The following is a 19,238-nucleotide window of genomic DNA, read 5'->3' as shown; positions in this document are numbered from 1 at the left end:
AAAGCTCACTGATATAGAATGACTCCATCACAAGTCTACAATAGTGTTTTGCCTGCTATCCAGGGTCCTGGACTATTTCAAGATCCCATGATTATCATTATTTAAGACTAAATCCAGGAGGAAATAGTGGGTCGCTTGGCTAATCCAGTCTTGAAGTGTTTCCATCTGGAACAGAGACTCAGTCCCTGATCATGGGTCTTGGAATTGGGATCCAAACTTGAGCTCTCTGACTCAGTTCTAGACTCCTAATTCCCCTCACTGAAGTCTCCTGGAAGCTCCCGCCAGACTAACTCAGTAACTCAGTGTAGAAGAAGAACCAACCATTAGAGCAAAGATGTCAAAGGCGCAGGCATAGCAGTTGTGATTGTCAACATTGAAAACTGCTCACAGACACTTCAGACACTCATCAAATGGAAACATTTAGCTGATTTAACAGATTCTGTAGATGCCTTATCTGAGAGCTCAGGGGCGTCTGATCTGCTATCCCCAAGGTAACCTACCATGCAAGTATCTCTGTCACTCAGTCCCACTTGAACTATCATCTCAGGTAATTCATACAACTAGAAACATCTAGATATCTGTGGACATTCCCAGAACAGTCTTCCATTGCTGAAGAACAGCTTTAGAGAGATGGTTACCTGTAGATCCCCACCATGGGCACACAGACTCTCGTGTTCTGCCTGTAGAAACATTTGGTGACCTCAAACCATGTCAGTATATCTGCTCAAAAGAAAAAAATCCCTGCACCCCTCCTCACCACCTATTGTTCATGAGCTTCTATATCTTTTTATTTTTATCTTCCAGCTACCCCAGCCTTGGGGCAGTGATTCTGTGCAGGATGGTTGCCATTCTCAACCTATTTTCTCAGGGAAGCAAATATGATTGTTAATGTTGACTTAGAGAGCATTCTTATGAGACTGCTGAAATCCCAACACACACATCCTGCCCCCGAAGCAGAAGTAGTAACACCACCACAGATTATGGGCTGTGGTCAAAAGGAAATAGGCTGAGGGTCATGTGCTCTCTGAAGTTCTACAGCCTCTCTCTCCCACCTAGAAAGCACACTGGAATTCAAATAAAGAGGACTTTTTTAAATGGATAATAACAGATCATCATTATAGGTAAAAAAAGAAACCATTCCAAAAGTTTGGTTGTTTTCTGTTATAAAAATTATTGGCAGTACCTTTTACAATTGATCGTGACACAGAACTGGGCCTCAACACAGTTCAGAGTAGTTTCTAGCTCTGCTCGATCCATCCATCCCAAAGTTTGACTAATAAACTTCTGAGACCCTTTTCATCATTGCCACCATCCATCTGGCTTTCTTCCCTCCCACCTTCCCTTCTTTATCTCTCTGTGTACACTCCATGTTTTCAAATCCATCATCTGCCAGACCATGAGACCCCATCCTTCATTTGATGCCTCTTCCAGTGGATCCTTCAGAAGGTAAGGGAGCCCTGCAAACCACCCTGTCTCCTCTCTGCCTTGAGCTCAGATTTGCCACTGGCTTGGGCTCCCACACACACCTTACTCGTAACTGTGTCTGTGATTCTAGTTGTCTCCGTGTTTGATGGGGTAAGCCTTTTCACACCCAGCCTGCAGTCTCTTGTCACGGAGTCACATGTGCTGCACTGCTTGGCTTTCCTTCCCCAGTGTTGGTGCTGAATGGTTTTAGTAACTACACAGCCAAGACAGGACAAGTATTGCATGGGATGCTGGTATTTTCTGCTTTCTCATTTGAGAGAAAAATTGTCAATCCTATTTGTTATGGGTTGCATGTGGAACCCCCAAAAGATGTTGAATTCTTAATCTTAACCTCCACTACCCATGAATGTGACCTTATTTGAAAATAGGATCTTTGCAGACAATCAAGTTAAGATGAGGTTATTAGGGTGGCCCTAATCCAATATGACTGGTATCCTTATAAAAAGGGGAAATTTGGGCACAAAGAGAGACATGTACAGAGAGAAGATGATGTGAAGATATAGAGAGAACACCATCTACAAACCAAGAAACGCCTGCTACCAAAAGCTAGGAGGGAGACACTGAACAGATTCTCCCCCCACAGTCCTGAGGAGGAACCAGCCCTGCCAATCCACAACTTAATTTTGGACTTCCAGCCTCCAGTTTAAGCCACCCAGTTATGGCAGCCTCAGGAAACCAGTACAATATTCAACGTGGTGTCAGTGACTTTTCTTAACTAAAAAAAAAAGATGTTATTTTAGGAAAAAATAAAGGAATATAATAATGGTGGAGTGATATGATTTGACATGTGAAAAATGTAATGTTCTTTCATTTTAAATTCTGATAGAACATTTATTGTGAGAATACTGTCTAAAATAATATAAAATAATATAAGGCAATTTTTAAAAACTCCTTAATATCTGATATAAACAATCTCTTCCTAGAGTTTTGGCTTTTTACCTTATTCTATATTCTATTATAAATATCACTTCATTTGGTGGATACTTTTATTCTTCAGCATTTGAAATGAAGTTTATCATCACAGTATTCAGTTCTCCAAAAAAAAGGTTAAAATACAATAATATCATCAAAGATTTTAATATCATCAAAGATGCCACATCAAAATTGATAGATATTTCATGGTAATTTCTATTTTGTCATGGAATAATGTTTGCCAGTTTCTTAGAAAAACAGCCTTAATAACTAAAAGAAATGCAAAGGATATATCAGTTTTTAGTGTGGTGTTTTATTTTCTCTTTCATTTTATTAAAAATTAATAGAGATGTAAGCGCTGTTGAGAAGATTTAAAACCCATCAAATACACAAAATCTCAACTGAGGCGACCCCAGAGAAGGGCACCGATGATGTGGAATGGCAGGAGGTATTTTGCATTATATGCCGTTTTGCACTATTAGAATTGGTTATCTTGTGCATTTGTTATTTTTTAATAGGGGTGGGGGGGAACTAGCTAATTTTAAAGATTTCACTGAATTAAAAAGTATTGAAAAGGACAGAAGGTTTTTACAGTTGGTAAGAAAAAAAATGGTGATGATTAAAGAACTATTAGAGATCCAATCATATTATTAATCATGTAGAAAAGTGGGGGGAAATGTTAATTATTGATGGTTTTTCCAATAGCAAGGGAAGCCCAAATCTACAGGGATATTAGAAATATGGGACAAAAACCTTTATAAAGATATAAGTTGGAAGCCTGCAAATTCATAACAGAGGTTAAATTAGTGATGGTTGATTGAGGTTGGATGACTATCTTGGTCTGCACAGTTAACCTAACAGCATTTGAGCATCAGACTAGAGATGAAATCTAGCAGAGGAAAAACTATTAGATTGGGCAATAAACTTAGACTCTCTTTGGACACTGCCATTTGCTAAGTAACTATGTGTATCTGGGTAAGTTATTTCATGATTGTGGATCTTGCTCTCCTCGTCTGTAAAATGAGGCAGTGGGAGCAGATGCTCTTTGCTCTTTGTTCCCTTCCAGCTCTGATTTTTGTGGTCACTTAAATGTCTACTGAAAGATCAGTCCTTAAAAACTGTCAACTTCTTTAATTTTCCTTCAGAACATTAAGCCTATCTGGAGACTGGAGGCCTTGCTTCCATGAATAACTTCCCTGCTGCCTTTCCAAGTGGTAGGACCACTTTTGTTTGTGCAGTAGGTGCTTAGTAGGTATGTATTCTCTTGGTCTCGAGAGCTTGCAGGCTTTTTATGCTTATCCTTGTTGTACCATTGGATGCTGGGCTACTGCATACAAATGAGGAAACCCTTTGAAGGGTGGTAGCTTGGGTGGGAAATAGAAGAGAATTGTTCTCTGAGGGATTAATTTTATATGTGTCCATGATTCCTGCAGTTGATGTTTGGGAAGGGATGCTATAAGGGTGGCCCTAAGGGTCAGGAAAAACCTTTTCTATGGATTAACAGGTAGATATGGATTTAGTAAATTGTAAAATTGTTCTCAATTGTCGAAAACTGGGTTGGGAAATTATGTTGTTTAATTCTTTTAGATGAATGAATGTTAGAGCCATATTAGGTCTTAAAAGTCATCTATTCCAGACTCTAATTTACTAGATGAAGAAGCTGAAACAGAGTAATGAAACAATTTTGCCATGGCCACGTATTTTGTTAGTAGCAGGCACAAGACTTGGATTCAGAGTTCTACATTCATGTCAGCTCCCTCTCCCCTCTCTGTGTCATACTCAACACAAATACACACAAACATCTCTATATGTGCATGGCTCTGCAAACTGATTTAACTAACATTTAGGCAGACATAGAACAAATCAGATGTATCTGCAATGTACATAATGGCAGTCACATATAGAAAGGTGTATTAGTAGATATAGATGATACAGATGTCATGCTTTTTCTCATGAATGAGGTAGGAGATATTATTCCCATTTCAGATTTGCAGAAAATAGGATTCTGAGAGGTTAAATGAGAACTAAAGCCTGTCAGAGCCAAGACGGGACCCTGTGTCCTCAGATCTTTGGTTCAGTGCCTTTCCCACTCCCCAACACCACCTCCCTAGACAAAGGTTTGCTCAGCGGACACCTCACAAAGTTGACCTTCTGGGTTTATTTTTTCCTTCATTTATTTTTATTTAGATTGTCACAAGAAAAGCCTTCTGAAAAAAAAAAAAACTGGCCCTCACAAAATTATGAATAAAAAAAATTGTATCTCCTTTTCTGTGTCCTCTGTCATTTGCCAACTTGTCCAACCATTTGCCTCCATGGTCCTTCCCCAGCCCTACCCCTCCAGATGCCCTGTAGTGCTCAGTGAGAAGCCCATTCCATCAGGGAGTACCAGTGACATGACCCCTTCATGACTTAATCTCCGCTGCCATTTTAGCCTATCCAGATTACGCATATAAAGGATGGTTCTCTAAGAGAACTAAATCCATGAAGGCTAATACTGTATAGAGGGCCTTCCAAATATGGAGAGCAAAGTGGAAAAGAAAATGACTAGCAAACTGAGTGAGTGGGGACATGAAGGCTTGGGTGGCTTTATAACAAGGCTTTTGGTCATTTGGTGGAATCCATGTATGAATTAGGTTGTCCAGTAATTGTGGTGGGGTAACCTGGAACTGGGGGAACTAGAAGCAGGGGAAGATTAAGGAGGCATTAAGACTGGTAAGGAGAGCGAGCCAGTCTGCTGGCTGAATCGATGGAAAGGATGACTTCCAGACATTTCAGCAGAAGAGACAGTATTCAGATATGGAGTAGGGGGTCGGAGAAGGGAGAAAAAATAACTTTATATGCAGCATATATTACAAAGACATTAGTAGGTGTATTCTATGTAATGAATACATCAGTTGGTAAGGAAAATGTGAAGACCACTGTAAAGAGTAGAAAAGGGATACAAACAGATCATTTGCCAAAAAGGAAATATGATATGTAATGAACATATAGGAAAATAACTAACTTCTCTAAAAATCAGTTTGAATAATTGTGAAATATTTGTAAAATGCAAGAAAACAAAGCAATCATGGTTCCTTAAAATAATACTTATGTGTATTGCTGGTGGTAATAGGAATCATTTAAATGGTTGGACAGTAATATGGCAATGCATAGGAACTACAAAATTTTCCATACATCTTTTTTTTAAAATTAATTAATTAATTAATTTATTTATTTATTTATGGCTGTGTTGGGTCTTTGTTTCTGTGCGAGGGCTTTCTCTAGTTGCGGCAAGTGGGGGCCACTCTTCATCGCGGTGTGCGGGCCTCTCACTATCGCGGCCTCTCTTGTTGCGGAGCACAGGCTCCAGACGCGCAGGCTCAGAAATTGTGGCTCATGGGCCTAGTCGCTCTGCGGCATGTGGGATCTTCCCAGACCAGGGCTCGAACCCGTGTCCCCTGCATTGGCAGGCAGATTCTCAACCACTATGCCACCAAGGAAGCCCCCATACGTCTTTATCTATTAATTTCACTTGTAGAAATTAAAAAAAAATTAAAAATAGAAAAATACATGAAGGGGTTCATTGAAACATTATTTATAGTGGAGAAATAATCTAAATATAAAAGCACTAGACAGATGATTAAAGTATACATCCCCCCGCAAAAAAATATTGTGCAGCCTTTTATAATGCAGTTATGGAAATACTTAATATGGAAAGTAATAGTTCTAATAAAATAATTTGCATAAGCAAACTAATTATAGTAATCTCTTTATAACTGTGTAAAAATTATGCATGGATAAGGAGTAGAATGATGCTTGACCAAAATAAAAATATTTTCATTGACTGATGGTGTCATTGTTAGTAATTTTTGAGATTTACCCATGTAGTATTTCATTCATGCTGATGTAATATTTTTGCCCATAAAACAAGTAAAACACATACTGCATTATGCTTTTGCTAAATATCACTTTTGTGTTTTACTCAATTATATTTTCAAAATTCTTTGTATTTTGGGTCAGTGTTTCGGAGACTGATCATCCCATTTGCCTGAGAATCAGGGGGTTCCCAGGACTCCACATTTTTGGGGTAGGAACAAAAAATGTCCTGGCAAACCTGGAGGAATTGGTCATCCTAAATATAGTGAAGATTGAAATTTTTCTTTTGTCTTTCTAAACCTAGTAGTTTATTCATGTACCAAACAGTGGTGAGAAAATGACGTCTTTGTTATTTGCTATTAATAGATTTTGACAAGCATAATATGGTTATTTTTGGTTTTAAACAACTCTTATTTTCTATTTAAATTGCTATCATATTTTAAAATTTGTAACAATGAAGCTTGCATTACATACAGAATACTGTAAGAGAAAACAGCACTTGAATCAACAAAGGACATCATATTCAGTGTTTATCCTTGAAAATAGATTCACTGGTGGACACTGTGGATATTTCAAAGCAGGGAAAACAAACAAAAACCAACTCTGACAAAACCTCCCAATGGTTGCCACTGAATCATGACCAAAACTCTTTGCCGGCTTTCCTGCTGGCCTCTTTAAGTCCTACTGTACTTGCCCTACATGTTCATAACTCTAGTACAACTCTGCCTGTTCATTGGGAACATATTTTTCCTCTTCATAGTTAAAAAAATAAGTCCTGTTTGTTTGTTTTCCCCCACTTTTAAACTGCTTCTAATTTAGCATCTTAAAGTTTCCCTTTGGAGGAAACTTTTCCAAAAAAGATTCTCTGGAAGAGCAAAGGCATTATTCCATTGAGGTTTCCTAGTAACAATATGAAGTAAAGCCAATCCAGAAAGTGTCTAAGTATGAGCATTGATTACTCTCACACATCCACCCGTCACTAAGGCTCTTGGGTTGACTGCAGGCCTGTTGAAAGCATCTTCCCTTTAATCTCTGCAAGATTGCAAGACTTGCTACTTCCAGGATTTCATTTTCCAGGTAAATTCCAAAAATGGATTTAGAAAGTGGGCACTAGTATATGTTTTCTAAGGGGCATCTGATTTGATCAGTATTAGAAACTGAGTCACTTTATATTTGAATAAAAGTGAACGTCACAGTTAAAAAGTTTTTTTTTCAGAAGTTAAGTGAATTAGCATCGCTATTTCTACATAAATTAACTGTCACTTTTAAAGGCATGTCAGTTTATTCTCCATCTACTATGTGTACACGTTCCTAAGACCTTATAGTATTTAATGAAGAGATCCTTTTTAAGTATTGATAGCCACAAGAAAATTATTCCATGTTTGATCTGTGTTAAAGAATCAAAGTCCAAGATCTTTGAATGGAACTTAGAATAAAAATGTAATTAGGTTACATCCCTAAAGTCTGATATATCTTTAAACAAGACTGCAAATGAAACTTTATTAGAGCTTCAAATGAATTATTTCATTGCCCTTTTTTTAATTCATTTTTTTCCCCTTCTCTTTCATGTCTGTGTTACTGACATTGTGGCTTGTATTTTACCTGTCTTTTTCAGGGTGTTTTAATTATTTACTGCTTAACGAGTAGCAGGCAGAGGAAGCCTCATTCAGAGGTGCCTGCTCTGTAGCGGGTTTCTCTTTTTCAAAGCTTTGCAAGGAGGTCTTGAATCGCTGCACTGAGCCTGCAGTTCCTGCCCCACTGATTCACCCTTCTGGACGCAGTATCTCCTCTGACTCTCTGAGAAGAGGCACTGCTCCTAGGAGGTACCACTGACCAAGAGTGAGAGGGGTGCTGGCACAAGTTGGATGAAGTGTGCTGTTTCCATCTAGTGTCTTAAAAAGCTTTCCATTTGAATAAGTCACACTGTTGCATAACGTTTTGGAGTTGAAGCATTCCACACAACAGATATATCTCATCCAGATATGGCTCCAAATGGCAAACCTGAAAAAAAATAGATAAAATGGCATGAAAACTTACTGAACGTCCACAAAGCACCAGGCACTTTGCAGGGTGCCGACGCAGTTCTATTAGTGCCTGTTCCAGCCATGCCCTGAGGTTGGCGTTGCTGTCCTTGTTTCAGAGCCCTTAAAGAAAGGGTGCGAGTGGTCCAATGATATCATGGTGCTCAGGTTTAAACCTTGGCCTTTGCTTTTAAGTCAAACTGTCCTCCTTGGACAGTTTCCAAAGAGGGGTCACCTTGAGCAGATAAAGCCATCATGAGCTTTGGGCATCAGCTCTGCCACCTGCTTGGTATGTGAAATTTAGGCAAGAGAACCCCCCGAGGATCATTTTCTCCATCCCTAAAATGTAGATACTATTATCACGTATATGTGGAATCTAAAAAAATTAACAAATGACAATAGCAAAATAGAAATGGACTCACAGATACAGAGAACAAACTAGTGGTTACCAGTGGAGAGAGGGAAGGGGAGAGGGGCAAGAGAAGGGTAGGGAGTTACGAGGTACAAACTACAATGTACAAAATAAATAAGCTGCAAGGATATATTGCACAACACAGGGAATATAGCCAATATTTTATAACATTAAATAATCTATAACAATTTGGAATCACTCTGTTGTACAACTGAAACTAATATAATATTGTAAATCAACTATACGTCAATAAAAAATAAATACAAATTTAAAATAAGATGTAGATACTTATATATCTATAGATATACATGCATACATATATATATACACACACATATATATCAGTTACTATTCATGCTAGGCATATGGTGGTAAGGGCTCCACTAACATTATTTTTCTCCCTCCATACTCACCTAAATAGATTACTTTCAGTTAATTAGGTTTTTGTAATATACAGAATTAACACATGCATGTTGTCAATCAGAACGACAATGTAAAGGGGAAAAGTTAATATCCTCACTCTCCACCATCTCCCATAAAAGAATCAATACTGATACTTTGGCATATATGCTCTACACCTTTCTCTTTGCTCATATAAACATATAGTACACACAATCAGAATGTGGTTTATTTAAAATCATGAGCAATCTATAATTCAAGCAAGAATTACATTATTGATTAAGTCCAGAGCAATATAATTCATTAGTTGATCTAATGTCAATATTGACTTTATTTCTCCTCAGACTTTTACGCTTGTCAACACTTTTTACTTAGTATTTTGAGATGAGGTGGAATGTTTATGAGCTTTTTAATGGCTAGTATTAATTTCCTATTGTTTATTCATTATACAAGTGGTTTACATTTTTAAAAATTATTTGAGTGATTTCAATACTTCCAATTGTGAGCATTTAAAAGCAAAACTGTCCAATGCTTAATCCTTAGAAATTATAACACTTGGATGGAAACTACCATCTGAGGTTTAGTATGACAAGTTTCTTATGACAAGTTTGGGCACCATGTACATCCCTGACCACAATTCAGTAATCTAAAATCACAAACAACAACAATTAATAACAGTTCCTCCAGAATATTTGAAAAGTCCAGGCAAATTTTCTGGAATTTAAAAGTTAACTCACCAGTATTGCCAACATCAGTGATAAAGACTTTGGTGAGTTTCACCCACACCTGGCTTCCTATCTTCCTGAGATCCTTTTCATTGTCTGGTTTAGTGACCTGTACTCTTTAACAGGGACATGATAGCATTCCTGTAATGTCTATCTGAAATCTTTGCTCAAAATGATAAAGGATTCCATTTTTTAAATAACACCTTAAATTTCTTCTAAGTATCCCAAAGCAGCTACTCAAAAGTATGGGCACATTTTCTTCCCAGTTTATTAGGGATGCCATTGAGTTACAGAAACCAAATCTTTGTTTTCCAGCATTCCATTTTGCAATGGTGTGCAGTGGGTTATGGTACAGAGCAAATCTCCCCTGACGAGAGATAAACCCTTGAAAGTGATAGTTTCCATTGGGAAGTATGACGAGCCCTTAATATTTCAGCGTGTATCGTGCCGTTATTATTATCATAATTGAATGTTACAACCTAAAGATAATATAAATTGCTCATGCAGTTAAACTGAAATGGAAAGCAATGTCTTTTGTTTTTACAAAAAGGCAATAACATATTTCTCTTTTTGCTACTGTTCAATTTGCTTCCAGCAGATTTTATGTCTACATTGCACAGAATAGTAACTTAACCGCCAAAGATGTCCAGTAGCTCCAGATTAAAATGTAATATAATATACATAAAGCTTTATTGTTCCTTTAGGTTGTTGTTTTAAACCAAAGTGGAATATTTCCCTAAATTCTTCAACAAATGTGCACCATTTACAACTAAATATGCTTATGACTTATACCAGAGCTGCTGAAGAAATAGGCCTTATGGACCTGTCAAATTATTTTCATGCAATTTTTCCTGTAGCGTTATTTTTACTGGCAAGTGTGCAAGTTGATAGAAAAGGAAATAATTAGCTATTTTCAGAATTGCTGATGCATAGAGCTAAAGCAGACCCGCCTGTGCATCTTAGAGATTGTGACATTTGAAATTACCTGAACAATACCAGAGCCATTTTTGGGCATAATTAACACCTTGCCTAATTAATGTCAGGTCTAGACAGAGTCACACTCTATTTAGGAAATTTTATTTCAGACTTGCTTACGCCTTTATAATATTGCAAACTTTAGATTTGTTTGCTGTTTCCTTAAGTGGAGCAACTTTTTTTTTTTTCTTTTTTCTTTTCCCTCCCCCTTCAAGTAATCAATGCACTGCTGAACGAGTTCATTTTAATGCACTCAATCATGCCTCTAATGTTCGTAGCTTACGGGCGCAAGCATCAGTAATGCAGGAATGTTATATGGCTTTAGTTTGGGCCATTTCATAAAATATTCATGGAATCAAAAATGTGCATCAAAATAGCGGCTGGGAGAATTACATTTATGTTCCTGCTTTTATGGCAGCTTCACATTTAAACCCATTTGTGTTAATATCTAGTCAATCTTCCTACTTTAAAAAAAAAACTAAAATGGGGGAGATCATATACATTCTCCTTTGCTTAATATTTGTTCTAGACATCTGCTGTGATACAACAAATATCTATAAACTTTCAGAGATGTTGTACCAGGGCAGAGGGGTAAGCAACACCCTGGGTAATACCCAAATGTATAAAATCTTATTTTCTCTGCGTAGTATTTATCTTAACATCCTACCAGACATTTTGCAGTTTACAACATTGTTTGGGTTTTGTTTGTATTTTTAAATAAATGGCTAGATTTCTTGTTTATGTGGGCTTTAGGTAAAGTGAAGCTCCTTTGTAGTAGTTTTATTTTAAGAGTACAGTTTCTTTTGGGTGAAAAACTATAGATGCATACAACATTGGCGTTTATGTAGATGTTATATAATTGTTTTAAAAAAAACAAAAGCAAACCAAAAGAAAAAAAAAACAACACCTGAGACTGAGGCTACTTCTATCCATGCCTGGATTCTTGTCTTACACAGTTGTTCACAGTGTGTCTCCCATGATGTGTTTTCTGATACTATCTCGTGTTCTTGAGCTAAATCCATTACTGATGGTATTGGTGGAAGGTCATCTCCAGTCGCTCCCACAAAACATCTTGGCTCCATTTTCTTCCCTGATCCACTTGAAATATTAGTGGACACCCTGGATTTTTTTCTTAGCATGGAACCAAGCACTTAGCTGAACAATGGTTAGTATGCCTTTCTTGTCACAGTTACTCCTGTGATGTTTGTTACTCATAGTGATGAGTAATTCCTGGTGCAACAAGATAAAGCTCATGTCCCCTCAGGAGACCTTTAACATCTATGAATGTGCCCTTCTCTTTTCTGTTTTCAGTCAACTTTTACTTTCGTGATACCTTGGTGTAATTCTTCTTCTTCTCTCTGCCCTCTTTCTCGATGAAAGATAATGTTAACACCTGTGAATTCCGGAGAAGGACGATTATCTAGACGCTTGTCCTTCAACAAGATTGATGGTGGGATCTGGGAATCTTGTCTGGTCCTGATATATTCAAGTTTATTTGCTAACAAAGGGCAGACAACACATGAACACGGTGAAGAAGCTATAAAGGTTTGCCGTGAGCCAAATTTGAAAATTTGGTTTATGATCTTCATTTGTATTTACATGTGTAGTGTCAGAATGATCACTACATTGATGACCTCTTACAACACTTCTCTCAGGTATATTAAATTTTAAAATTTCAGATAAAAACAGGATGCATTATGTCTTAATAAATATCTAGTCAATAGTAATATGAGTCTTTACTCAGAAAGTAAGAAAATCTTTAAAATCCTGTTCACAGTTGGAAATATAAATTGCATGGAAATGATATCATTGTTAATCATGCTTAAAGGGAAATACTTGCCTATTTAAACTACTGTGCTCCCTTCATATTGTAGACATATTTTAATATTTTTAAATCAAATATTATACCATATTATAATATGTACTTTCAAATTCTGACCAGCCTTTAGAAATTGCAGCCTGGTCGTTTGTGTGCTTCTGATTATTTGGATCAAATCCTTGCTGGCTTACTTACAGTCCTATTTGCCAACAAATAACTTTAGAAACGATTTCCTACATCTGAGAAGGGCTGGAAACCTCTTCTTCTTCTACGTAGTCACCTTGGTTTAAAACAGTGCTGATCACTACTATATATAAAATAGATAACTAGTAAGGGCCCACTGTATAGCACAGGGAACTCTACTCAGTATTCTTTAATAACCTGTATGGGAAAAGAATCTAAAGAGAGTGGATATATGTGTATGTATAACTGCATCACTTTGCTGTGCACCTGAAACTAACACAACATTGTAAATTAACTATAGTCCAATAAAAATTTTAAAATAAATAAATAAATAAATTTTAAAAACCGTGCTGTGCTGGTCAGAATCCCCAGTGACCTCCTCTGTGGCAAAGTGGTTAAGGAAGGGGACATGAAACCATGAATAACCTGTGACCACAGGTTAGGACTAAGTATGGGACATCCTAGGTGCCTTCACCCCATGGATGTCACCTCATGGTTTAGGTTAGAGAATTTAGGGGCAGGTTACAGAGCTGGTTTTACATCAGACTCCTTCAGGAAGACCAGTGAGAAGCACATCAGTGGCTAGTATCTGTTCTTTCATGCTGGAGGATCTTGTGATTGCCTGAGTAGAGTCACAGAATTATAGAACTGGTAGAGACTAGAAATCACATAACTCAAGCATTGTTTTTAACTTCAGATATTTATGTCCAGAGAATCTAACTTACTCCACCCAAGTTTTCTGACTTGTACCTAATGTGGCAGAACTAAGCTGTATGGGTGTTTGGTGACCCTGGGTTAAACATCACTTTTTGGCTATTTGAGTCATTTAATGTTTGTGAGCCTCGGTTTTCTCTTTGGTGCAAAAGAAAAGTCATATTTACTGCACCAGTTTTGGAAGGTTAAATAAGATAATGTCTGGGGAAAAAAACGTTCCATTTTCACTAGCACCCAGTAGGACTTCAGGAAGTAGTAGCTCCCTGTTCCTTTTACCCAGGATTCTTGGACTGCTCCTTCCTCATGGCAAACTTCAAATATATCCTTGTAAGAGCTGAACCTTGGCTGATAATCATGACCTAAGCAGTACACTGATACTAGCCCCAAGTGCTCAAGCAAAAATCAAACTCAACTGAAAAGTCTGTTTCTCAATCATTCCAAGGCCCCCTTCCATAGTGGCCAATTGAAACCAATGTCCCGAGAACCTCTCATTTCATTTCTGCTTAGCCTGTGCAGGAAACCTAATCACATCAGTAACACAGAGGGAAGTCTGGCTTGTTTGGAATACAGAGACACGGTCCCCACCTTTGTCCCCCCCCTTCCCCCTCTTCAGCCCTCTCCCCATTTCCTCCACATATCCTTTCCCCACTTTCACCCTCCCCTCCCCTTGCCTCCCCTTTCTTCCACCATGTGGATCAAATCTTGGACCCAGCTATCAGTTCTCATATGCTATTTACATCATTATGCCTCATTTGCATCTCATTGTAATTAGTCGGGTTATCCAAAGCTTCATCTCCTGGCTCTCCTCCTGGAATTCTTAGTGAATCTGTTATTTTATAACACACTTTTGGACCCTCTTTCCATATGGTTACTGTGTGTGACCACAGATGCTGTTAGGCCCTTCCTAGTCTCCTTATGGTCCCAAGTTTTTCTGGAACTATCTGGTTTACTCACAGTTCCCTGTATCCACTTGTCCCTATTCACATGGCCAAAAAGAAATATGTATCCATACTTTATAAATAGGTGGATGCTGGATAAAAAAAAAGAACTCTCGTATACATCTTTCCAGGGATACAGAGCTATACTTTACAGGCAGAAATATAGTTAACAGAGGAAACATAACACACATATATGTCAACGCTCCATTCGAGTTTTAAAAAAAAAACGAGAGTCATGGGTATTTGGAGAAAGGTGTTTCGGGCAGAGGTGCTGCAGGAGAGAGGTGAAAAACTATGCCTGCTTTTGTGGGAGGCAAGAGAAAAATTGTCAGTTAAATGTAAAGATAGAACAGTCAACTTCAACCTTCAGTATTTGCATCAAAATGAAAAAGGACTGGGCATTAATTTTAAAATAGTTTCTATTATATATTTCTCTTTACAAACTGAACATATTTTGGTGATAGAAACATTAGAAAATGCCAATAATCAGGGAAAAAAGCAGAAAAGAAACCAATTCATTACCCATATAACACTGATAATGCTTTGTAAATGTTATCTGATGTTTTTCAATATTTTCACTTATCATAAGCACCTGTCCATGTAATCAAATATTCTTCTGTAATATCGTATTTATGGCTTTGTAGTCTTTCATCACGTGAAAATTTCATAATACAAGTTTATAAACAGCTCAGGAGCACACACCCGCCTCTCTCTATGTATCTTTGCTGATATGCCCTCCTTCTGCATGCGACTCAGACTGGCCACGTCTTTACTGAATTTTTGTACAGCTTATTTGCTGATTATACATCTCTGTTGTGTTTCTTTGAAAATACTATTCGTCTTTATCTGTGCATTTTTAATATTTATTTCGATAGCAAATTCAGTGCAAAAATAGGAGGAAATTATATGCAATAGTGATGGCAGTGGCTACAGTATCCTGGAATGTCCAATCTGTAATATGCAGTGCATCTTATTTGAGAAAATGTATTGAGCCTAATATGGCCTACATAGGTTAATTTAATCAGTTGTGATAATATTGTCATAAGGACTCAGCTACATATTTTGCAGGAAGACTATGTTGTACTTAAAGAAAGGGAAAATAAATAGTGGCTATAATTCAATTGGCCTGTGGGTTTTTAAAAATATTGTCACTATGACAACTGGTAACAGCAGCCGTGTTTATTGAGTACATACTCTGTATCAGATATTGAACAGGTATTAATTCATTTCTCACAATAACACCTTGAACAGTTACACTATAATCTTACCTGCAGAAGAATTAAATTTGGGCACAGAGAGTGTAGTAATTAACCTGAGGCTAAACAGCAAAAATGGTAAAACTGGTAGAGGAATTCAGGCTGTCTGTTTGGAACCTGCACTCACTCTTAACTACAATTGTTGAAGTGCCTAGATGTAAGTGCTTTTCCAGTTCATTCCAATTAGGTAACTCCAATACCATAAAAGAGCATTTACATTACAGGATTTTGTGTGCATTACTACAAGGCAATTCACAAGTAAAATACAATCTATATCATGGAACTACAAACTACCCTTCCAGAAACGTGCTTGCTCACATTTCAAGGAATCAAATGACTTAAAGTTAATTTAGAGTTTTGGCTTTGAGAAGATATATTTCAGACTATATTATAAAATATAATTGAGAAGGGCAGTTAAGTTACATTGTAATTTTAAAATTCTCTATTCCATAGGCCTGTTTTGACAATTAAATGAGAAATGCATATAAAGTGCACAGCACAGTTCCTTGCATATATAATGTTGAATAAATGTTAGCTAATATGATTGTTATTAATAATTATTACTTGACATTCACACCGTCTCTAAACATTTGCAATTCTCCTCAATTTCTGCTAGCCCAAGTATATGCCTTTAGCGGGTGTCCTTTCAAAATCAGTGCTGAATCTGAGGTCCAAATTGAGATAGCTCCTTTCCCATCTGAAGTCCTCTTCAGCCTTAGAAATACTTGGCTGCATTCCGTGGTTCTCTCCCCGCCCACACACACTTTAATAGTAAAGCACAAGATGTATGCAAAATATTTGAAAATATGTTCTGGCCTGTGGTTTGTATTTATGAATGGCTTTTATTCTTCAGGTCAGCTTCTGGAAGCTGCAGAGCATTATGAGGCCTTCCATCAATTGACGCAGGGACGGATATGGAAGGATGAGACAGGCCGCGTTCTCAACTTGTTGGCCTGTGAGAGTCTCCTGAGGACTTACAGATTGCTCTCAGACAAAATGCTGGAAAATAAAGAATACAAACAGGCCATCGGAATTCTAATAAAAGCTTCTGAAATAGCCAAAGAAGGTGGGTGGAAAAGAGCATCTCACATTGCTGCCTTTAATGGGCAGATACTGCTTCTCCCAAGAGGGAGGTAAAAATCGTCAAGTGTTTGGGTGATTATTTCCTATGAAATGCAGGGACAAATGCCATCGATATACTTTCAAATTTCACTGTAAAACAGAGGGGCCTTAGTGCTGACAGCAAGAAATCCATTCGTTTCTTGAAAGCTTTATCTCCAAAATTGCAACCCTCTGGGAATAATGTTATAAAACAGTAAACCCATGATGAGAAGGTAAGGTCATTTGCAAAAGTTAACTCTGTGTGTGTGTGTGTGTGTGTGTGTGCGCTTAAGGTCATATATTTCTTACAATCTGAGAGACCTTTCATTGTTTATAAATTCCCTATGGTGGGGTAATAGGAAAGGTATGATAAATATTTAGTTAAGAGTAACAGGAAGATAGAACTTGAATATATTTTAGACCCATGCCTGTCAAAGTGTGTGGCCTTTGGTCTGGCAGCCTCAGCATCACCAGGAAGCTTATAAGAAACGCAGCATCTCAGGCCCCACCTCAGACCGACTGCATCAGAATCTGCAGGTTTGCAAGATCTCCAGGTGATTTGTATGCACGCTTACAGCAGTGAAAATGCTTTTGTGACAGCTGATCACATCCTTAATATTCTATTATCATTAAAATATGTATAAAATATAAAGACAAAAATTGGAACATATACTCATAAGCTTTTACTTTGTGAGATGCAAGGATGTTTTGTGACCTCAGAGTAGTATATTAATAAATTACTTTTCATGAAGGAGAAAAAGATGGAAGTTATGCTCTTGAACGAAAGTTCATCAGCTTGTGGACATATTTAATCAATTGGCTTTTTGAGTAACAAATGGCTTATATGGAGTAAACAGGACTGATTTCCTGGGTTTGATTTTAATTTTTTAAAGAGTGAAAGTAAAATCTTAGCTTATTCTCTCTGTTAATTTTTAAAAGTAATATTACTTAAAATACCCATAGGAGATCACCCCCAGTGAAAGATGTATCCCGTTGAATGAACTGCTTTTGAATGAATGGTGGTCTAGTACCTTCCCCAAAGGGGTACACACTGACATAAGTAGTTAGCTCTTAGATCAATTTTAGCAGCTAACTTTAGTCACGTGAAAAGTTGTGTGGACTTTTAATGTAAGTTAATGTTATCAGTTAGGAAAAGATATTTCACTTTAGGTTCTCATTTGCTAAATTGTAAGGTTGTTCACAAAGAAAGCAAGGTTCCTAGGCCCTCTTCCAATAGTCAGAGCCTGCCAAGCCGTCTCCTTTCTGAAAGCATCTCTCACTTTCCAAAGGACAGATAAAGAGACTGGGAGAAAACTTGCTTCTTTTGCTGTAATAATTTTTAATATCTTTTAAAGCCAATAAATATCTGTGCCCATGTTTTTCATATAAGATAGTAGACAGGTTAAAAGATCGCACAGCATTTTACAGAGCTCTGACAGCCGCTGAAATGCTCTGGGACAAAGCATCCCTTCTTACTGTTGTCTCCTACTTTGGTCAGGGAACCTGAAGCAGCAAGCTGACGATTGCATGGATAAGGCTTGCCTCCCACATTGGTTTACATGGTATTTAAGGAGGACTGACATCCACTGTGCACCTTAGTTAGGGCACCTTGGTGTAATGCAGAAGTATAGCACCAGCCATACAGTGGTCTCATGACTCTACTATTCTATTATTTTCATCTTTCAGTCATCAGTGGTCTTTAATAAATTCACAAAGTTGTACAAACATCAGCACTGACCCCATACTCATTAGAAGGCATTCCCCATACCCTCCTTCCCCTATCCCCTAGCAACCATTAATCTACTTTCTGTCTCTGTGGATTTACCTCTTCTGGATAGTTCACACAAGTGGAATCATGCTGTATGTATTCTTTTGAGTCCAGATTCTTTCACTTAGCATCATGTTTTCAAGGTTCATCCATCTCGTAGATGGTATCACTACTTCATTCATTTTTATGGCCAAATAATACACTATTGTATGGTTGTATCACATTTTCTTTATCCATTCATCAGTTGATGGACATTGACGTTGTTCCCACCTTTTGTCTATTATGAATAATGCTACTATGAACATCTGTGTACATGTTTTCAATTCCTTTGGGTATATACGTAGACGTGGCATTGCTGGGTGGTATAACTCTATGTTTAACTTCCTGAGGAACTGGCAAAGAGTTTTCCCAAGCCACTGAACCGTTTTACATTCCCATCAACAATGTATAAAGGGTTTCAATTTAGCCACATCTTCACCAGTACTTGTTACTTTCTGTCTTTTTATTATAGTCATCTTAGTAGGTATAAAGTGATATCTCACTGTGAATTTATTTTGCATCTCCCTGTTGGTTAATGATGTTGATCATCTTTTCATGTGCTTATTGCCCATTTGTATATCTTCTTTGCAGAAATGTCTATTCAGTTTCTTTGCCCATTTTTAATTGGGTTATTTT

At 37.5% G+C, this 19,238-nt stretch overlaps 1 protein-coding gene across 1 annotated transcript in view; it reads left to right on the top strand.

The window, feature by feature from the left end:
- The window catches only part of TTC29 (tetratricopeptide repeat domain 29), a 264,270-nt gene that overhangs the window by 57,188 nt on the left and 187,844 nt on the right, over positions 1-19,238 (top strand). The window contains exon 7 of the mRNA XM_007189384.2: positions 16,548-16,760. Coding sequence (XP_007189446.1) covers positions 16,548-16,760 — 213 coding nt within the window. The remainder of the gene's footprint in view (positions 1-16,547; positions 16,761-19,238) is intronic.

The sequence above is a fragment of the Balaenoptera acutorostrata genome, chromosome 5, assembly GCF_949987535.1.
Source record: "Balaenoptera acutorostrata chromosome 5, mBalAcu1.1, whole genome shotgun sequence".
Taxonomy (NCBI): Eukaryota; Metazoa; Chordata; class Mammalia; order Artiodactyla; family Balaenopteridae; genus Balaenoptera; species Balaenoptera acutorostrata.
The sequence above is the reverse complement of the archived record's forward strand: the minus strand, read 5'-3'. Positions and strand labels throughout refer to the sequence as shown.